General features: G+C 42.3%; 1 protein-coding gene across 1 annotated transcript; it reads left to right on the top strand.

The window, feature by feature from the left end:
- The first annotated feature begins 223 nt into the window (after positions 1-223).
- Positions 224-11,852, top strand: IRAK1BP1 (interleukin 1 receptor associated kinase 1 binding protein 1). The gene is made up of 4 exons (XM_083177165.1): positions 224-574; positions 5,141-5,206; positions 9,255-9,385; positions 9,929-11,852. The coding sequence occupies exons 1-4, from the start codon at positions 290-292 to the stop codon at positions 10,182-10,184; spliced, it is 738 nt and encodes a 245-aa protein (XP_083033291.1). The 5' UTR covers positions 224-289; the 3' UTR covers positions 10,185-11,852.
- Positions 11,853-19,339: the final 7,487 nt, after the last annotated feature.

Raw genomic sequence — 19,339 nt, 5'->3', positions numbered from 1 at the left:
TTTCACTGCCCCATGAATGGACCCCGCCCAAACACGCAGCAGTAGATCTGTTTTGTGATGTAAACCGTACAGGTTTATTACTTCACGCTACACTATGCCTCACCATACGCAGAAGAGAAACCTCCATCTGAAAGATACCTGTCTCATTACACACGTGACGCGGTTACGATGACTTTGGTAGTATTATTACGTCCATACATTAACTGCGTCACACCGCACGCCGGTCCTGCGAGAAGGGCCCAGGCACGCTGCGTCAGTTAGTTACCATGGCAACGGCTCAGTCTGTGTAATGGCTACTCAGCCGCCGGTCTCACGGTTCTTCGCCTCCGTACAGCCGGCGGACGTCACAAACATGGCTGTAGAGGAAGTGGAAAATACACCGGGTCTAGTGGTCGGAAAGAGAGGAGGACGAGAGGTCCAGGTGACCGGGTCTGCAGAGCTAAGCGCTGCCCCAGACACAGCCCATGTGTGCATCCGGGTTACAAGTAGCAAAGGGGCAGCGGCAGAGGCGAGAGATAGCGTTCAGAGGAGATTGGAGTACATTGCGCAGAGTCTGCGCCAGAGAGGCGTCACGGTGAGAACAGTCCTGTTCATAGGGGGTAGGGGGAATAGCGCAGGCTGATACACGTTGTTTACATTAGTTGTTATAAAGTTATATAGTATGCATACCTTCATGTACAGCAAGTGTCAGTAAGCATTTATTTTACATGTCAGTAGTTACAGAAACTTATAGCCAGACTGAATGGAAGACTGCAAAATTAACAGAAATACATTAGCTTAAAAACTAAGCAGTAAATGTACTAAAGCTTCTAAAAATGAAGAGGTTTTGTTGCCCATAGCAACCTATCAGATTTTGTATATCATTTTCTAGGATGCAATAGACAAATTAGACAGAATTTGATTGGGTGCTGTCGGCAACATTGCCTCTTAATTTTTAGAAGCTTTATTCCCCTTTTACACCAGCAAGCTGGGTCGCACTTGGGATTTTAGACCCGGGTGTGACCTGGCTTGTGACCCCTTTTACACCGTCCTCCCCACCCAGATTAATGCTGGGCAGATGATGTCACCAGAGGCTGGGCCAGAGCCGGTACTAGGCGATGAGAGCATCACCCAGCGCCAGCTTTTCCATTGCAGCGAATGGATCCCTGGTCGCATTGACCCATTTACACTGCACTCAGATTCAGGTCATTCCCATGTTCTACCCTGGTAGCTACCAGGTAGAATTTCCTGGACACTTGAGCTGTGATTTTTTTTTTTTCCAAGGACCCTTTTCCACTACCAAAAAAACGGAGTCCCCACACAAAAACCTGGGTTATAGTTGCTAGTGGAAAAGTAGTATTAGTAAACTTACCTCATTTAAGAAGTCATTAGAAACCATTTCCCTAAAAATAAAAAGGCTTATGTAGTCACAGGCAGCATTACAGTATAACGTACATAGCACTAAACTGCATTGTCACACAGTATAAGCACAACGAAATGTAGAGTTGGATTCTATGATGGGTTGTGGGTCCTGCCAGACTAAGCTTCCCACACATAACACACATTTTTAAGCTTTTCCAGTGTTCATCTATCATGTAACAAGTACAAGCAAAGAATTTCTCATGGTTGTCTGTAGCAGACCGTTTGTAGTGTAGAGTAGCGGTTCCCAACATTTTTTATTTCCTGTACCCTTTTAATTTATAAGTACCCTCTCCTCTCAATTTGAAATATCCACAGTACTTACAAGTGGAGCTGAAGTGACCTTTATGCGTTTCCTTACATTAGGGAGTAGCAGAGGAGCAGTGTGCAGTCAGTAATCAGGTACCTCCGAGTCTGGCCACTGGCTGTGTAATATCTCCGGGGGTTCCTGGACACCTGTAGCTGCTTCCTACACCCCGGGCAGCGTGGGGCAGATGAAAGCTGATGTTTGAGGACAGCGCAAGTAGCTCCAATTGGATTGCTGGTCGGGCAAAGCACGAGGAGACACTAGTCATTAACTATTTCAGTCTCAAACTCGGTCCTCGGGACCCCATACAGCTCACGATTTCCTGGTTACCTGAAAGGTGCACTTATTACTGACTGACACATTTTAAAAGATCCACAGGTGGAGCTAATTATTTCACTTAATTCGCTGGGGAGACCTACACAACATGCACCGTGTGAGGTCCTGAGGACCGACATTGAGAACTTGTGATCTATTTGTAAAACTTTACAAAAACTGTACACCGCATTAGATATCTGTCATTTGGGATAACAGGCTATGCAGGTCATTCTAATTCATACGCTCCCCTGCATGTTCACACGGGAGCGATGTTTAGCTGCTGCGCATAAACATTTCTGTGCATGTGCAGGCTCCATTTGCAAACCGACGCGGCCACTATACAAGTCGCCGGCCCATTCGCACGGGGTGGTATGGGGGGCGGTGTATACGAGTTGCGCCCATGGGAACGCCCAGGGGTTCTTGGGCGTCCCCATGAAAACGCTGTCCATTCCCATGTTAATTTGCGGGTGCTGGGGGTGGACATCTGATATCACCGGATGTCAGCTGCCTGCTCTCTTCCCGAACCAAGGTGCCGCATATCTTAGTCACCAGAGAGTGACTTCGATTTGCGAACGCAAGCTGTGAATGAATGTTTATACAAAACATCCATTCGCATGCGTGCAAGCAAAATGTGTTCAGGTGTTCGTGCAGCATTTATTTCACTCGCAAAACTGCTCATTTTGTTCCTTTGTGAGTCCATCAGAATGACCTCTCACCTGTGCTGCTTTGAGCATAGAACATTCTTGTCTAGCACTTGACCTGTGGTCTTCCAGCTCTTTTTTGATGTAAATGGAAAAGAAAGGAAAAAAACACATCAATATTAACACAAATGATCCTGAATAAAACATTAGCAATATAATTCACTCACAGGACTGGATGAGCATCATTGAGGTTTAAGATGATTGGAACACTTCTACTTGAAGAATAAATATAGGCCATAGTGCTTGCTGATTACCTTCAAGAAACTAGAATTACATAGGTGAAGAGCTTCCAATCATCCACTGAAAACTCCCCTCTCTATAAAGGTATTCTTGTAAAAGTTTTCTCCCCCTTCTTACTTCAGAAAGGGATCTTGTATTTGTATATCCAGCAGTATTAACAAGAGCAAGACCGTTTCACCTCTAGCATCATACACATTGTTGTCTGTACCTTCGAACCCTGCTATAGTTGGGAACTTTTGAATAGGTGATCAGCAGTGGCGTAACTACTAATTCTGCTCCCCCCTGCCGAAAATGCAGGGGGGCGCCCCCGCTAGGTTTAACAACAAAGGCCCCCCCCCCTCTCCCAATGTGGCTGTTACCTTACCCAGTGGAGGGGAGCCAGGGTGCGGTGGAGGGGAGCCGGGGTGTGCGGAGGGGAGCCGGGGTGAGGGGTGGATGAGATGTTACCTCCTGTCGCATCTGCGCCTGGTCCCCACTCTCCCGTCTACTGCTGCTAATCAAAAGTGACACCTGGAAAATGGCTGCCTACAAAAAGCAGACGAAAAACTGTCTGCAGTATGGGGGCAGCCATTTTCCGAGTGTCACTATTTGTATTAGCAGCGCTGCAGCAGCAGTAGCCGGGACTCGGGAGAGCTGGGACCCGGCACAGGTGCTGGCGACAGAAGGCAGTGAGTAATGTCCCGCAGCCCCCCCAGGCGCCCACACCCGCTCAGCGCCTCCCCGGGGGCTGCGGGACGATAGTTACGCCACTGGTGATCAGAACAAGCTCAGTTGTCATGGGTACTTGTTATGATTGAAGTACATTGGTTCACATTGTAGCAGCATAATTATGATAGGGCAGGGTACTATACACAAAGCGGAAACTTAATATCTTAATAAGGTAAAGACTAAGCATACCTAGCGTCCGCATTTGTAATTGTGTAACACTAGATGGGTTGGCCACTATAGTTATGGGCAACTTGATGCTCTTCAAGAGCACCTGTGCAGTTCTTCAACTTATAAAAGCACTATCTATATATTTTCATTTAATTTAGTAGGCCTAATGAAGAAAACTGATTAAAAAATGATCTCCATCCATCAAATGCCTCTTGCACCCTAATTTTCCATAAAATACCCTTTCTTAAATACTCCTGAACATCTTAACCCCTTCTCTGATAATCCTGAGAATTTTCTGTGCTATGCCTTACTGCCCAGACTGGCAAGCCTGGAAAATTGTCAGGATTACTGCTGTTTAGAGCTGGGCTGAAATCAGCTTTAGTGCTGCCCAGCAGCGTGTCCTCTTCCCCTCCCCTGGCTGTGTGGCAGTCTATGACTGTGCGGTGACATCACGCCGGTTGGCGGGGGCAAGGCCAGGTAGGGGCTGATACAGTTTATCGGCACTGCCCGGACCTGGGGACACAGTGGTGGTTTTTTTTAGGGAGCGCTCCCCAGAAAAAACTCGCCCAGTGGGGAAGCTCTAAAAAAAAAAAAAAACACCACTGAAGGGGATAGTGACCAAAAACTGTAGATACAATAGAGAAATCAAATGCCACAGAATGTACTGCACTCAGTCCTACTGTCAAATTACATGAACCTCCCTGTATTATGCAGAGGAAGTCACATAACACAAAAGCAGGCTGATCCTGTCCAGTGTCTGCATTGAGAGACATTTAACTTTTTAACCCAGTAATTTGACATGGGATATAAGCTTTTCAACCCAGGAATTTGCTGAATTACCCAGGTTTTTCTTTGGTGTGAAAGGGTCAACCCGGGTCTTAAATTCCAGGTAACTTAAGGTGCATACACACATTACAATTTTTTTGACCAGTTTCGTTGAAAGACATATCCCTTGAACCCAGTGTCCTGGACGAAAGATGTTGACGAAAGATATTGATGAAAGACGAAAGATCTAGCTACAGTTTATAGGCTGTTTTTGAATGATATCCAAATTGAGCTGCATGCACAGTTAACGAACAATCATGATGAACAACTGGCGGGTATGCGCATCATCATTCGTCGCAGTCACACTGAAAGATATTTTGACCAATTTTGTTCAGAATGGCCCAAATGAACGAAATTGGTCAAAATAATTGTACGGTGTGTATGCACCTTTAGTCAAAGTTTGGCTCTTTAAACATATCTAGCCTGTGTCTAAACTAAGCTTTGGCTTGTGGTAAAACATTTATTTTCTTTTTATCAGGATGAAAATATGACAATTTCCAGGGAAATGCAAAGAACAGCTAATACCTATCAAATGGAAGCTGAGGTAAGAAAAGTGTGTCAAACAATGGAAGTTTTACCTTCCCATAAGAACCTCCAACTAGATATTTATGGGGCTTTGAGTGCCAACAATTCTGTGAACGATGTGCAAAATGTCCAATAAAAAAGCTAGCATTTCTCACATTTATTATATAAATTCAAATAAAAAATGTTGTGTAAAAGAAGATTGAGATAATGTTTTTACACCTATTTTGACAAATTCACTTGGCATTCAAAGGGTTGATTGTGTTCTAAAACACATAGGCGCAGGATTTTTCCTACTCAATTGAAGGACACAAACTGAGACACAGTAGTTTCTAATACGCCACCTGAGTGAGGCTTTCTGTACTTAGGAATGTTCATTTGTGTAAGGAGAGGTTCTGGAACTGCTCAGAAATAGTCTACCGGGCCTACAGGTTGTTTCACTATTTGTCCATTTTCTTGTGATCTCTTTTTTTATTTTTGTTTGCACTCGAGTCACATGTACGAACGTTAAGTCCTAGTGGGTTCCATTTTAAAGCAGATTCATCCTGAGATTCTGGTGCAGTGGGAATGGAAAGAACCCAAAAGATGTATTCAAAACAGCATGGGTGTCTACCATGATTTCCATAATATTATGACGGTGGTGTGTTATTACTGTAACAACGTGCATTGTATTCTAAAGGCCATACACACTGGGCAACTTTGAGCTGAAAGTCGCTCAAAACAGCAGGTTTGAGCGGCTTTCAGCTCAAAGCCGCCCAGTGTGTATGGCCCTGTGGTGAGCGCTGCTGCGCGCTCCCGCAACATCGCCAGGAAAGCCAGCAAATGAGAGGCTTTCAGGACGGCTTTGCATAGCCCTACGCTATGCAACGCCGTCCCACCCACCCCTCCGTTGGCGCCGGGCAGGGGGAAAGCAGCTCAGTGTGTATGCACTGAGCGGCTTTCCCCGCAGCGATGGACGCTATCATCGCTGTCCATACACGCTGGGCATAGTTGCCCAGTGTGTATCGACCTTTAGTATATTTTCCTCACTTACAGAAGGAGCCGGCCTCATTCAATGCTGGCGCCTGCCAGATCCTCTCCTCTGGCGAGCGCCGGCTATAGGGACTGGGACGAGCGTGCGTCTCATGTGCACGCATGTCCCAGTATCAGAATGACTGGGCAGCATCTCCCTGCCCGTCTCCGCTTCAGGAAGACGGGCAGGGTTCGGGGGGGGGGGGGGGTGGCAAGCTCCGTTGCCATGGGGCATGCGAGCATCTCGTGCGGGAGCCGGACGCTAGCAGGCTGGCGATATTTTCGCCAGCCCCTGCAAAGTCTAGTCCGGCTCCATCTGTACCTATCTACCAGTTTTGAACAAGCACGAAATTTTTTTGTGAATGTTTTAGGTTTTTAGAGCATTCTATAGGAGGAGGGGGGAGATGCAGAATGAAAGAGGGGGAAAGGGGTGTTACAATAAGAAACTTATCCTTGTAATATACAAGGAAATTTACTAAAATGTGTATTCTACTTCACATGTGATGTCTACTATCTTCTATAGGGTGGTAAATAAATAAGAAGTAGCTTCTGATTGGTTGCCCATAGCAACATGACCTGTGAAGTGTATTTCACATCTTAGTAAATCTCCCTCATAGTGTATGAAATTATATGCTGTGAACAACACGGATTGGTAAATCTGAAGGTGATGCTTACATTTATGAATTTCTGCAATTTTCTTGTCAAATTTTTTTATGTTCAATATTTGGAGAACTGAAAAGTAACAGTTAAATCTATTTTCCTTTTGACACTGCTAAATTGCTAGTTCGAAATTCCAATTGTATAGAAAAGTTGCAATAGTAACACATATGCAAAATTTCAGCTTTGTCAGATAATTTTCACTATACCCAGCGAGCACTTCTAGTTCTGAAGTTTTGACACAAATTAGGATCCACGATATGGAAAAAAGTATTCAGATACCTAACCATTACATCAACAAGAATGCATATACTTTAATATGGGGTTGGTCCCCTTTTGCAGCTGCAAGTTTCCAATCATGAAAGGATTTCCACAAGATTTTGGAGTGTTTTTGTGTGCATTTTTTCTATTCTGTAGAGCATTTATAAGGTCAGGCGCTGATGTTGGACAAGAAGGTCTGGTGTTCAATATCCGAATACATTATTGGCCCGTATACTAGGAATTTTCAGTTTGATGGGGTTGAGGTCAGAGCTCTTTGCAGGCCAGTCAAGCTCTTCCACACCAAACTCATCTAACCATGGGGGTATTCAATCTAGGATCACGGCTGTCTATCCCTGACAACAGCCGTGATCCCGGCCCAGGTGGGATTTAATGTCCCGCCTGCCGATCAGCGTAAAGGGGGGAGAGTGGCCGCAAAAATGGCCGTGGATTGGCCATCTGCGGCCGGGATCGCGACAATCCATGGTCGTTATCGACAGAACAGGCCAGACAGCTTCTAAAGTTGGGCCCGTTCTGCCGTGATCCCGCTTCAATGCTGGCGCTAAAGAAACCCCCCCCCGTGTCTTTAAAGGCCTTGCTGTGTGCTCAGTCATGATGGAATAAAAAAGGGCCTTTCCCAAACTTTTGCCATAAAGTTGGAAGTATAGTATTGTTCAAAATGTCTTGGTATGCTGAAGCATTAAAACTGCCCTTCAATGGAGATAATGAGTCAAGCTTAATCCAAACTCTGAAAAACAGCCGCATACATTATCCCTCCTCCACCAAACTTTGTTTATTGTGGAATATCCAGCATGGATTATACAGGTGGCACCCTATCACAGTACCATGCTTGAAGTCACTGAGCTCTTCAGAACAACTCCTTTTGTATCGGTAAAGCCCTTTACACACACACCGATTTTGCTTTTGATTCAATGTTAGATTACATTTTCTATTAGATCTGGCATTAGATCTTTCCATTCGATTTCGCATTAGATCTGTACCTTTGCATTTAAATCTAATTCTATATCGAATTCGATATATATATTCATGGTACATTGTACACATTCGATTTACTAGATTGAATTCGATATTTCCTTGGCTGCACAGTAGATTTTTCTGGTCGATTTTTGTGAAAACGGGAGCACGCATCGAATCGAATGTAGATCGAAAGTGACACAAAAAACATTCCATTTCGTTTGGGATTCGATTTGATTTTTCTTCTATAAGCAAAGTCGAAAATCGTGAAAAATCGATGCATGTGTACAGGGCTTAATGTTTGCAAATGGAGACTGCATGGCTAGGTGCTGTGGCAATGAGTCTGATTGAAACACCTGAATTTAATAATTAACAGGTGTGGCCAAATATATTTGACCATATAGTATATTTTGTAAATAGACAAAGGCATGGTTTTAGGGCACTTATTTTGTCACTGAAGTTTTTTTAAGGTGAAAAGGCTTAGATTGATACAACCATACTTATTTTCAATACTTATGTTGCATGTTTTTATTACTTCATGTGTAGTTTATTTTATTCTCTTTTCTTAGAACACATTGGGGCTTAAGTGCAGTTGAACTTACATCAACATGCATAGCCTAAAATATAATATGCAAATTGGCCCTGTGCACAATATGCAGACTTGCCGAAATCAGACAACAGCACACATTTGCTACTTGAAAGGTGTGCACAGAGTACAGTAATAACATACAGTATTCATGAAAAGTTGCAGACCCACTCAGATGTATATATTGCCTATTAAAGCAATGTCAACTGAAGTGCCTTAGGGCAAGTGCAAATACGTACTGCTGCTCAGGATAATCATCAGCAGGACCTTCTTATTGGCTGATTGAGGATAAATTCTGAAGCAGCTAGGTTCTTTTTTCTTTGCTCATGTATATGGTTTTCTTGTACAGTATTTTAGCAACTTTTAATTTTGTTGTAATACATGAGGCAAGTGATCTCTGCTGTGTTCAAGGGTCTTTCACGCAGCTTGGGATTTTTGCAATTTATCATTGCTATGAAATTTTTGTTTCTTTTCAGCCTATTTTCTATCTGGAACTTGAAAGTAAATGTGTTCAGACATGACTTGGGCTCTTATCATGTACCAGTTTTTACATATTTCACAATTGTGTTTCTTCCACTTTCAGGTTAATGTTATTTTTAAGGATTTTGAAAAGCTGCAGGACATTTGCAACATGCTTGTTGAAAAATTGGACCATTCTGTATGCATCTCTTCACCCCAGTTCTATCACTCTCCAGAGAACATAGAAAAATTAAGGTACTTTATATCACTGTTTTTCATTTTTTTTTCTTTTTCTTTAAATCTTTGTTCCATCAAGTATTTGCTAATCTGCTGTAGAATATGCAGAAGCAATATAAATTATGTTTTCTATTAAGACCAAAGTGGCATATTTGTTTGATCAAGATCAAAATGGAAAAGGTCGCCTTGAGTTTTTCGTGTTTTTTGGTCTGCGCAAGTGGACCCCCTATTAGTTTACCGCATGGCTCGTTTCTCTTGCCATGCTTTAGGCTCGGTGCTTCTCTGCACCTTTTACCGTTCCCAATCGTACCCTTCCCATACACATGGATGGTAAAGTAGGAACATTTTTTTTAAATGAAATATATTGTGAAAAACTCATGTCTACATTTTCATGTGTCAACCATTGCCATGCCGACCCATTTACTATGTCAAAGTCAACCATTTGGTGTGACTGTCTACATAGACGCTGTTGACTTAGCATCCAGATATTCCAATTTGTTTAAACACATTTTTATTATACAATTAGCTGATGTTTCTTAAATGAGATCTATCATGTTTCAGGCGTGAAGTATGTCTTAATGCAGTAAGTAATGCACGCCGCAAAGCCCAGGAAGTCTGTCGAATAGTCGGACAATCACTTGGACGGGCGCTAGTGATTAGAGAAGATGAAATGAAGGAGCTGGAGGATCACACAGAGAGCAATTGTACACCTTCCTCCATTCAACACAAAATTAAAAGTGCTACAATTCATGCAGCATCAAAAGTGTCTGCAACTTTTGAAATAAAAGGAAAAGAGCGAAATAAAAAAAATTGCTAAGAATTAGGCTACAGGTAATACTGTACTGGCATTTCTTTTGTTATTTTTAATTTGTGTGTACATATAAAAAAATTTGGACAAGAATCAAACATTCTTATGATGATTAAGATCATATCCTTAATTTGTTCAGATTAAAAAATACGTTTTACTTGGATTATACCTATTGCGTGACTGTAGAAACTGGATTTAGTGTGGATATCTTTCCTTGAACCATTCCTGTATCAGATATTTTACTGCATTATATTTACACAGTCCCTTATTTTGTATCTGCCCTTGTATCTATTATAAAATTACTTTTTATTCTTGCAAACAGATGCTTAAATTTCTTAATTGTACAAACATTTAGGGGTAAACCATATTTGCAAAAGGTTGTTTTTCAAAGATGGAAAAATAGATGAAAATTTATCTAAATGTTTTTTTTTCTGGGGGGTAACACACATGCACCAACATTTAAAATATATTTCCAAAAATCATTTGTTATTGTTATTGTATCAAATTTAATATCCCTGATCTGTCTCTAGCAACACACCAGTATGTTGTGGCTGATATGACACACAAATTGACTTATTCCAGTTGCCAGATTAGACCATTATGTTGGTTATTTGATATTAAGTGTAAAAGTCCAAATTTGTGCAATGCAGTTCATGTGGAAAGATGCAAGTATATAGATTGTATGACACCATACATTTCAATTCTCAATTTTCCTAGGGGAGGACAGCGGGTGACTTGTCCCCTCGGAGAAGTCATCCTAGTGTTTGGGCTGGCCTTAAGGATGACCGATACAGAAGGTTGACTTGATAATGTTTGACACAATTAAATAATGTTTTCAACTTTTGCTGTTGATCTGATAAGTCTTGCTAGTGCAGGAGCAACCTTGCCCAGAGCTTGGTGAGCATACACTGTATACTATTGGAGTCACATTTGATGAAATATACAAAATGACACCTCCAAAAAGGAAACATGTCTGCCATTTCTGTGTTGACTATTTGACTGTCGACCACTTGACTACTGGTCTGGGCCCAATTTCTATTAACCTATTACAGCTGATGCACGGTCCCATGATTTGGTAAATCTTATGTGCAGCCTGGAAGTGGGCAGGGTCAGTGGGGGGTGAACGCAGCAAGGGGACCAGAGAGCCAGATATGTGAAGGCAGAGATAGAGAAAAAAAAACAAATGAATGGGCAGCCAGGGATTGGCTGGGAGCTCTCTCAGCCAATCAGCGATTGGGGTTTTGAGGTGTTTTCCCATTCACCGGGTTATGAGAGATTAGGGTTAAGATTAACTCACATATTCAATGCTGCCATTAAAGTTTCTGACAATTTATGGACTTTACGTCACTCAACAGTCAGTACATTGAATACCGACTGACGATGTACTGTTGGAAACGGCCAGGTTTCCGACTCTCGGGACGTCCCAACAGTCGGAATCCGGGATAGAATACCCTCCATAATTTCAAGAGTGGCTAAATAAAACCATAGTTTGTAACTGGCACTACTGGGAACATGATATGTAACTGGCACTACTGGGGACATGATATGTAACTGGCACCAAATATAATTATTTATTGGCATTACCATTCAGTACCTGAGATAGTACACAAACTTTGTTTCATGTTTTGGAACCTTGTTTCCTGCACAAATAAATAAACTATATTTGTGTAAACTTCATGTTTGATGTGTTTATACAACATAAATGCAAGATACATCATTGAAATATAAAAATATTCCAAAATCTGTTATCCAAAATACTTCTGGTCCTGAGCATTTTGGATAACAGTGTTTTCAGGTAATACATCTAGCCCTGAAATCCTGTACTCTAACAGTAATTTTTGGGAGTCCCATTCTGGAAGAAACAAAAGGGATATTTTATACCTCAAATTGTCCCTAGGAGGGATCAAAGAGCAATGCGCAACAATGGGCCTCACAAGCTATATTGCTGCAGGAGGTGATTGGTTTTTCAGGGAATTAGTTAATTAATTAGTTATTGGTGCAGCAGCTAAATACTTGTCAGGTGTGAATGTGAGCCCTTTTGTTAGAGAACAAGCTGAATCAACTGACCTCCCACTTATTGTATCCCTCAATACTCTTATATCTTTATGTTCGATTTCGAGATGGACACAGTTCACATGGCTGTTTTGATGTGAATATGCTAATGAACAGTAGGCGTCTTGTGTAAATACACACCTCCTACCTGCTTCTTTGATTTGCTGTTGTGTCCTAAAATGCAGCATTAGATTATTCAGTGAAAACAACAGACACCAGAGGCCATGAGGCTACTCAGATTGGCATTGCAGCTATGTTGCTGAAAGCCAAGAAATGCATGCCCCATTTTCAGAAACACTCTCCATTATTATCCAAAACCTCAAAATGGATGTAGCCTGGCAATCATGCATTGGAGTCGGACACAGACCATTGGATTTGCATACAACTAATCTGCATCATCCCCTTAAAAATAGTCTAGGAAATTTTCAGTGGGTTGCTGTGGACATATCGGGCCACATTTTTTTTTTTTAAGGGAAATCACCTACAAGGTAAAATCATGCTTGGTAAATGGTGACCCCTTTTTAAAAAACAAAAGCTGAGTTTGGACGGTATTCTGTACTGCCACCGGAACTTGCACCGCATTGCATCCGGACCATAATTTCTGTGCACAATACAAGATTTATACCATTTCTAAGCTAATTATACCAGACTCAATAAAGTTTTATGCCCAGGAGACACCATGCAATTAATATTTCTACTACCATCCTCTATGTATTAAACTTAATATGATGTAAGCAAAGGAATTTGTATACAGTCACTTAATGTTGAAAGTTATCCTTGTCAATGGATGGAGATTGACTCATACAGTAGATTAAAACACATTGGTGGAGCAACTGAACAAACTTCCCTACTGGTGCCATATAAGAGGGACAGCTGTCTTGACGGGAGTCCAGAACCTGAAGGACTGTTCTTTATGCACTTGGATCAGATGAGTTGGACCTCCTTGTTTGTGAGATTTTAATGGTAAAGTATTACAATTTCCTCAATCTGGACACGCATGCTGGTCTATATGCACTGGCTTTACAGGTTGAGTATCCCTTATCCGAATTATTCCGAAAACCATACATTCCAGACAGTGATAAAATATATATTTTTTTTTGCTAAAAACTTACTGGGGACATGATATGTAACTGGCACTATGTATGTGCAAGACAATGATTGCTTGGCATTCAGATTCAGTGCCTGAGATATTAAAATATTCCGAAATACGGAATAATCAGTTATCCAAAATTCTCCTGGTCCTGAGCATTTTGGATAAGGGATACTCAACCTGTACTAACAAGAAGTCTGAGTGAAACAAAGAACATGTTCAAGGCCTATATACCTCATAAGAGTGCAATAAGTGTGCAATAAACACTATTTAATATTTATTTTATAGTATAGTGCTAGATTTTTTTTCTAGATATTTGCTAAGTTAATTATATATATATATATATATATATATATATATATATATATATATATATATATATATATATATTTGGGAAAAGGGGGGATGAGAAAAAGCACTCTATAGTGTAGTAAGTGGGTTCTCCATGTAATATAAAAATAAATATTGTGCGTACCGTTCTATAGTACTTTAGTGCTTATCAATATGTGATGATAGGGTATCCTGTTGATGCGGGTTACCCGGGAACTGCCTGGATGAATTAAGGCAGCCTCTTCGGGCAGCTTTACCACAGTATCAACCAAGGGTCCAAAGGACATCAGTGTCACGCAGTGGTGAAAGAAGAAAAAACTCTAAATAAAACTAAATTTTAATTGAAGTGCAATAGTGAAAAAAAAAAACGGAACTGCGTGAAACTGATGTCCTTTGGACCCTTGGTTGATACTGTGGGAAAGCTGCCTGACTTTTCAAAATCCCATTTTTCCTGGAATACGCATATTTAATGGAATGCAAAATCTGGGCAATAAAGTGCGATAATATGCGATTTTTAGTCATGAAAATGTGTGATTTTTTTAGTCATGAAACTGCGAATTTGAGAAAATATCAGATTTTGTGTAAAAAAAAAAAAAAATGGTGTGAGGTCCCCACACATTGAGCCAGAACTGGTTCCAAAAGTACGGAGGACAAAAATCTGTATTTTGAAACCAGCACCGGGCTCCAACAGCCCGCGGTGTCGTGCCACAGCCGGTGGACACTTTTTACATAAGGTCCCCCGGCCGTACCATGAGCACCGTGGACGGGGTACCTGGGGGAGTGGAGATCCCACCAATAAAGAGATCCCCCCCCCCCCCTTTATACAGGTGAACTACAAGTGCCAGCAGGCCTCTCCCGCATGCGGGGCCCTTGGTGAACCACAAGTCTCAGCATATGGGGCATTAATGGGCCCGCTGGGACTTGTAGGTCACCTGTAAAAAGAATGTTTAAATAAAACGCACACACAGAAAAGTACAACTTTATTACACACACACCTCAATTTTACACCAATATACTTACCGAACCAGGGTCCAGTGCTGCCCTCCCTCCTCCACAGCCAGCTCACCCCACAGTGGGGTGAGACGGCTTCCTCCGGCGCTGCTAATAGCTTCTATAGCGCTGTCCTAGCGCTATAGAGGCTGCTAGCATCGTTAGCTTGATGCGCGAGACGCATCGCTCAGCCCTGATTGGCTGAAAGTGTCTCCATGGAGACGCATCCAGCCAACGACTCTGAAAAATTCCCAAAAATATCTTGTATAGTAGCACAGATCCATCTAGGAAGATCATGGAAAAAAAATAGAAAAACTCATTAATTACATTAATGATAACAGAGTAGGGTTGGACTTCACTACAGCAACCACTACAAATATGCTAATATTCCTAGACTTTGAAATATTCCTACTCATCGAAACTGAACAGAAATAATTAAACACAAAAGTAAAAAAAAAAATTATTACACAATATTCCAATCATTATCAAATTCTAAATAAACCTTGGCATATATTGAAGTTAGCTAATGACCTTAAGTAATTTATCCCAGAAAAAAAACAAAAACTTATAGTTAAATCCCCATTTAAAAATAGAAAAGAAAATCAAAAGGATTCTTTGATTCTTGGTGTATTAGCAGGGTGCCCATTGCGTAGTGGTGTATTGAGAAATACCAATACACCACTATGCTGGCTATGTAAACTATGTAACTTACACACTTTACACTTTATAAAATTAACTCCACGCCCACATGGATACTGGGGGTATGATGTGGATAGTGGGGATACGACTTTGTTGGTGCGTGTACTTACCCTCCTCCGGGCTAGCCCTCACTCCCTGGCTTCCCTCTCCTCCGGCACTCACTCCCTTCTCCAGCACTTACTCCTCCGCAATCCGTCCCCGGCACCAGCAATGTACGCAATTAGCATACTGCCGCTGGGGGAGCAGGGAAACCATGTGATGCTCCCCCAGCGGCAGTACGCGGAATTACATACATTGCTGGCACCGGAGATACTCTGCTCAAGCCCTGCCACCCGCCCTTTAGTGCCGTGACCCCGCCCCAGCTCCGCCACCCGCCCTTCAGTGCCGGGACCCCAACGTGGCCCTAGCAGGGCGCCTTGCTACGCTACGCTGACAATGTAGCCTAAGGTACGTTGTCAGCGTAGCCGGGCGCCCTGCTAGTACACAAGTACCGATTCTTTAAATGTCTCAATTGTGTTAGCTGTAAAAACTCACAAAAGCCATTATGACATTCAAATATGTGTTAGCTGTAAAAACTCACAAAAGCCATTATGACATTCAAATATAATCAAACAAAAAAAGGACTCATTTGCATTACATGTCAAAGAGTTAGTAACATCTAGTGTGTCCATGTGGGCTGCAGTATGTGGGCCAGACAAATCCTATTTTCTCTTACAGCAAAGCTGGTTGGATGCAGGGCCCTTGACCGTCCAACAGCCTCCCCCAAGGGAGAGAGACCGCAGAGGATGCCTTACTGTAGAACTGTATGCCGGAAGCAAACCCCCCTAGATATCTCTAGATATAAAGAATGCGTACCATCACGTACCAATTTGGCCACCTCACATTTGCACTGGGGGAAAAGCATTACCAATTCCAAGCTTTGCCATTCAGCCTAGCAACAGCACCGAGGATATTGACCAAAGTAATGTTGGAAATGGTGTTTCCGCTCCGATTTCAGGGGATCAACATAATCCCCCTACCGCCACAACCTGTTAATAAAAGCTTTGGCTAGGAAACCACTGCTGGGCAGCATCCACCGTACCATCACAGAAACATCAGTTCTTAGGTATGGTTCTGGACACTGGCTCAGAAGGTCTTTCTTCCAGAAGACAAGGCAAAGGCATTTCAGGACCCTGTCTGGGAAGTTCTGAGGCCTCAACGGGTGTAGGGTCAGCTTTGCACCTGTCTTTTGGGGCAGATGGTAGCATCATACGAGGCGGTCCAGTATAGCAGGTTTCATACCAGGACTTTCCAACTTGACATCATAGCAAAATGGTCAAGTTCACACTTACAGATGCACCAAATCATTTGTCTTTCTCCGCACATCAGGTTGTCACCGATATGGTGGTTGCAGTCCTCTCACCTACTGGAGGATTGTCTGTTCAGGACTCCGAACTAGATCCTCCTTGCGACAGACACGAGTCCGAAGCATTGGGGAGCTGTAACTCTGGGACTTCAATTCCAGGGAAAGTGGCAGAGACATGAAGCCTCTCTCCTGATCAACATATTAGAAAATTGGGTGATATACAATGCTCTGATTCAAGCGGGACTACTACTTTGGAATCAACCTATCCATGTCCCGTCGGCTAACATCACGGCTGTGGTTTATGTTAACCAACAGGGCAGCACAAAGAGGGGAACCAGTATTTGCAACACTCCCCCACCCCGAAGGCAAGCCCTGTGAGGGGCAGCGGAACGTGTCCTCTGACCTTTACATACCCCCACTATCCACGTCGGCGTGGAGTTGATTTTAGATAGTGTGGTCTTGGCAAGGTCTGATGCATCTCCCATACCAGAGACTTTAGATGTAAGAGCATTGAAGATATATCTTAACTGAATGGCTAGGGTTCGTAAGACGGCCGCTCCCCTAGTGTTGTATGACACAAGGAAGAAGGGATTTTCTGCATCAAAACAGACTATTGCTCGAAGGATTCGGCTGACTATCCTACAAGCTTATGCTTCAGCGGCTTTAACTGTTCCACAGTCAAATAATGCCCACTCTACAAGATCAATGGGGTCATCCTGGCCAGCAGCTCAGGGAGTCTTGACTTTGCAATTATGCTGGGCCGCTATGTGGTCTAGGAAGAATACATTTGTCAAATTTTACCAATTTGATACCCTGGCTAATGAGGATACATTTCTTGGACAGGTGGTGCTGCAGTCATTATCCCACATTCCCACCCGTTCTGGAAGCTTTGGGGAATGCCCATTGTACTAAGCAACCAGAATATCCCTTTTGGATGCTAGATAAAATGGGATTAATTACCTACCAGTAAATCCTTTTCTCTTAGTCCATAAGGGATACTGGGCACCCACCTTAGTAGTTCGTGGACTGCAGAAGTTTTTTTTCTTCTATTTTTGCTCTTATGAGACCATTGTTGGTCTGTTTCGTTAGGTGTGTTCGCTAGTCTCACCACTTGTGCTGGTCTGTGCCTCCTCTCACGTATGTTTCCCTCCTTCGGGCACAGTTTTCTTAAGATGGGGGCATAGAGGGGAGGAGCCAGCCCACCCTGCTTACTCCTTTTGATCCCAATCTATACCCCATTGTACTAATCAACTCCAGTATCCCTTATGGACTAAAAGGATTTACCTGCAGGCTTGTATGTCGCTGGCTAGCCATAAAAAAACATTCCATTAAGCTCTTGCCATAGTTTTATGCAGTGGAATTCCAGAACATTTCAGTCATGAAATCAGTAGAGCATTGTCAACTTTTTCACACTTTGAAAAAAATCTGCTATCACAGCAAAACGCGTTGGCAGGACCATTAAAGGGAACAACTCCAGTCCTTTGCTATGACATCTATCTGTGCCATTGAGTGACCAGACCAGCCTCTGAAAACAACTTACCTCAGCTTGAGTGTTATCCCTTACAGTGAACCTATTGTACAGTCTGCAGGCTTCTTATAGCATATATATCGCCCACTAACACAAAGACCCCACAAACCTAAGTGGAACCCCGTCAGGGGCATTCCATCTGGTGAGGCATAATAGGAATGGCCACTGATGACTGCTTAGTCCAATTGGATACGTATAAGTATATACAGTACCGTATGGACTGTAGTTTTCATGTCACCCTTTTAATATTATCAGTATCGCTAGTGCTGGCTTTTCATCTATGTAATTATGATTTGTTATTTATTGTTTAAATTGTGATATTTTTTATTAAGTGGTATAGTATAGCACCTCTATATTTAGGCGCAGTTATTACCTCACTTTTTTTTTTTGTAGTTCCTCTTCCCTGCCTGGGGTGTCTATCTCTACTGCTGTAGTCTGGTCTGCATATCAATGCTGAAATAAAGACCACACTGTGCTAGAAGCACCACAGCAGAGAGCAACACTCCAGGCAGGCAGGGAAGAGTAACTGCATGGACATTGAAAGATGCAGGATGCTAGAATGAAGACCACACACATATCTTTAAAAACTACTAGAAAAAAAAAACTGTTGCATGTCCCTGTTGCACTGGATGCCAAAGGGCCCAGTGCGACCTAATTTCACAAAACTGTTGTTACCTTAGTCCTGTTCTGTCATAAGTACAGTACATTTAATTGTTTTATGATACTTTTTTTATTTTTTAAACCTTTATTTTACTAAAATCATCTTTAATATTGTACTGATATATGATATAAGGAGGAACAGATACATATTGAGTAACAATCTAAGCCAGTGTTTCCCAACCTGTGTCTAGGGCACTCTGGGATGCCACAAGCCTCATGAAGCTGTTTCTTGGGTTGGTGGTCCTAGACCTGCCAAACCTAAAATGTGGACAATCACCATGATTCAGAAAAATTTGGTAACCACATTTCTAAGCAATGTTTTTAACATGCCAATATAAAGCTTTTATAGTTGAAAATAGACCAAATTCTAAAACCTTGCAGTTGCAAGAGGATTCTTTTTCCAGTGTGTGCACATGTGTAGAAATGGATTAAAAAGCGGACAAGCTTTTGAAAAGAGTCTATAACAGTAA

Source organism: Crinia signifera, chromosome 3 (assembly GCF_055691185.1).
Source record: "Crinia signifera chromosome 3, ASM5569118v1, whole genome shotgun sequence".
NCBI classification, from domain to species: Eukaryota; Metazoa; Chordata; class Amphibia; order Anura; family Myobatrachidae; genus Crinia; species Crinia signifera.
This window is presented reverse-complemented; position numbering and strand designations above follow the sequence as displayed.

Excerpts from the sequence above, each read along its gene's own strand:
- IRAK1BP1 (XM_083177165.1), top strand. The coding sequence starts at position 290 with ATGGCTACTCAGCCGCCGGTCTCACGGTTCTTCGCCTCCGTACAGCCG. Across the intron at positions 575-5,140 it reads TGCGCCAGAGAGGCGTCACG|GATGAAAATATGACAATTTC; the intron begins GTGAGAACAGTC and ends TCTTTTTATCAG. Across the intron at positions 5,207-9,254 it reads CCTATCAAATGGAAGCTGAG|GTTAATGTTATTTTTAAGGA; the intron begins GTAAGAAAAGTG and ends TTCCACTTTCAG.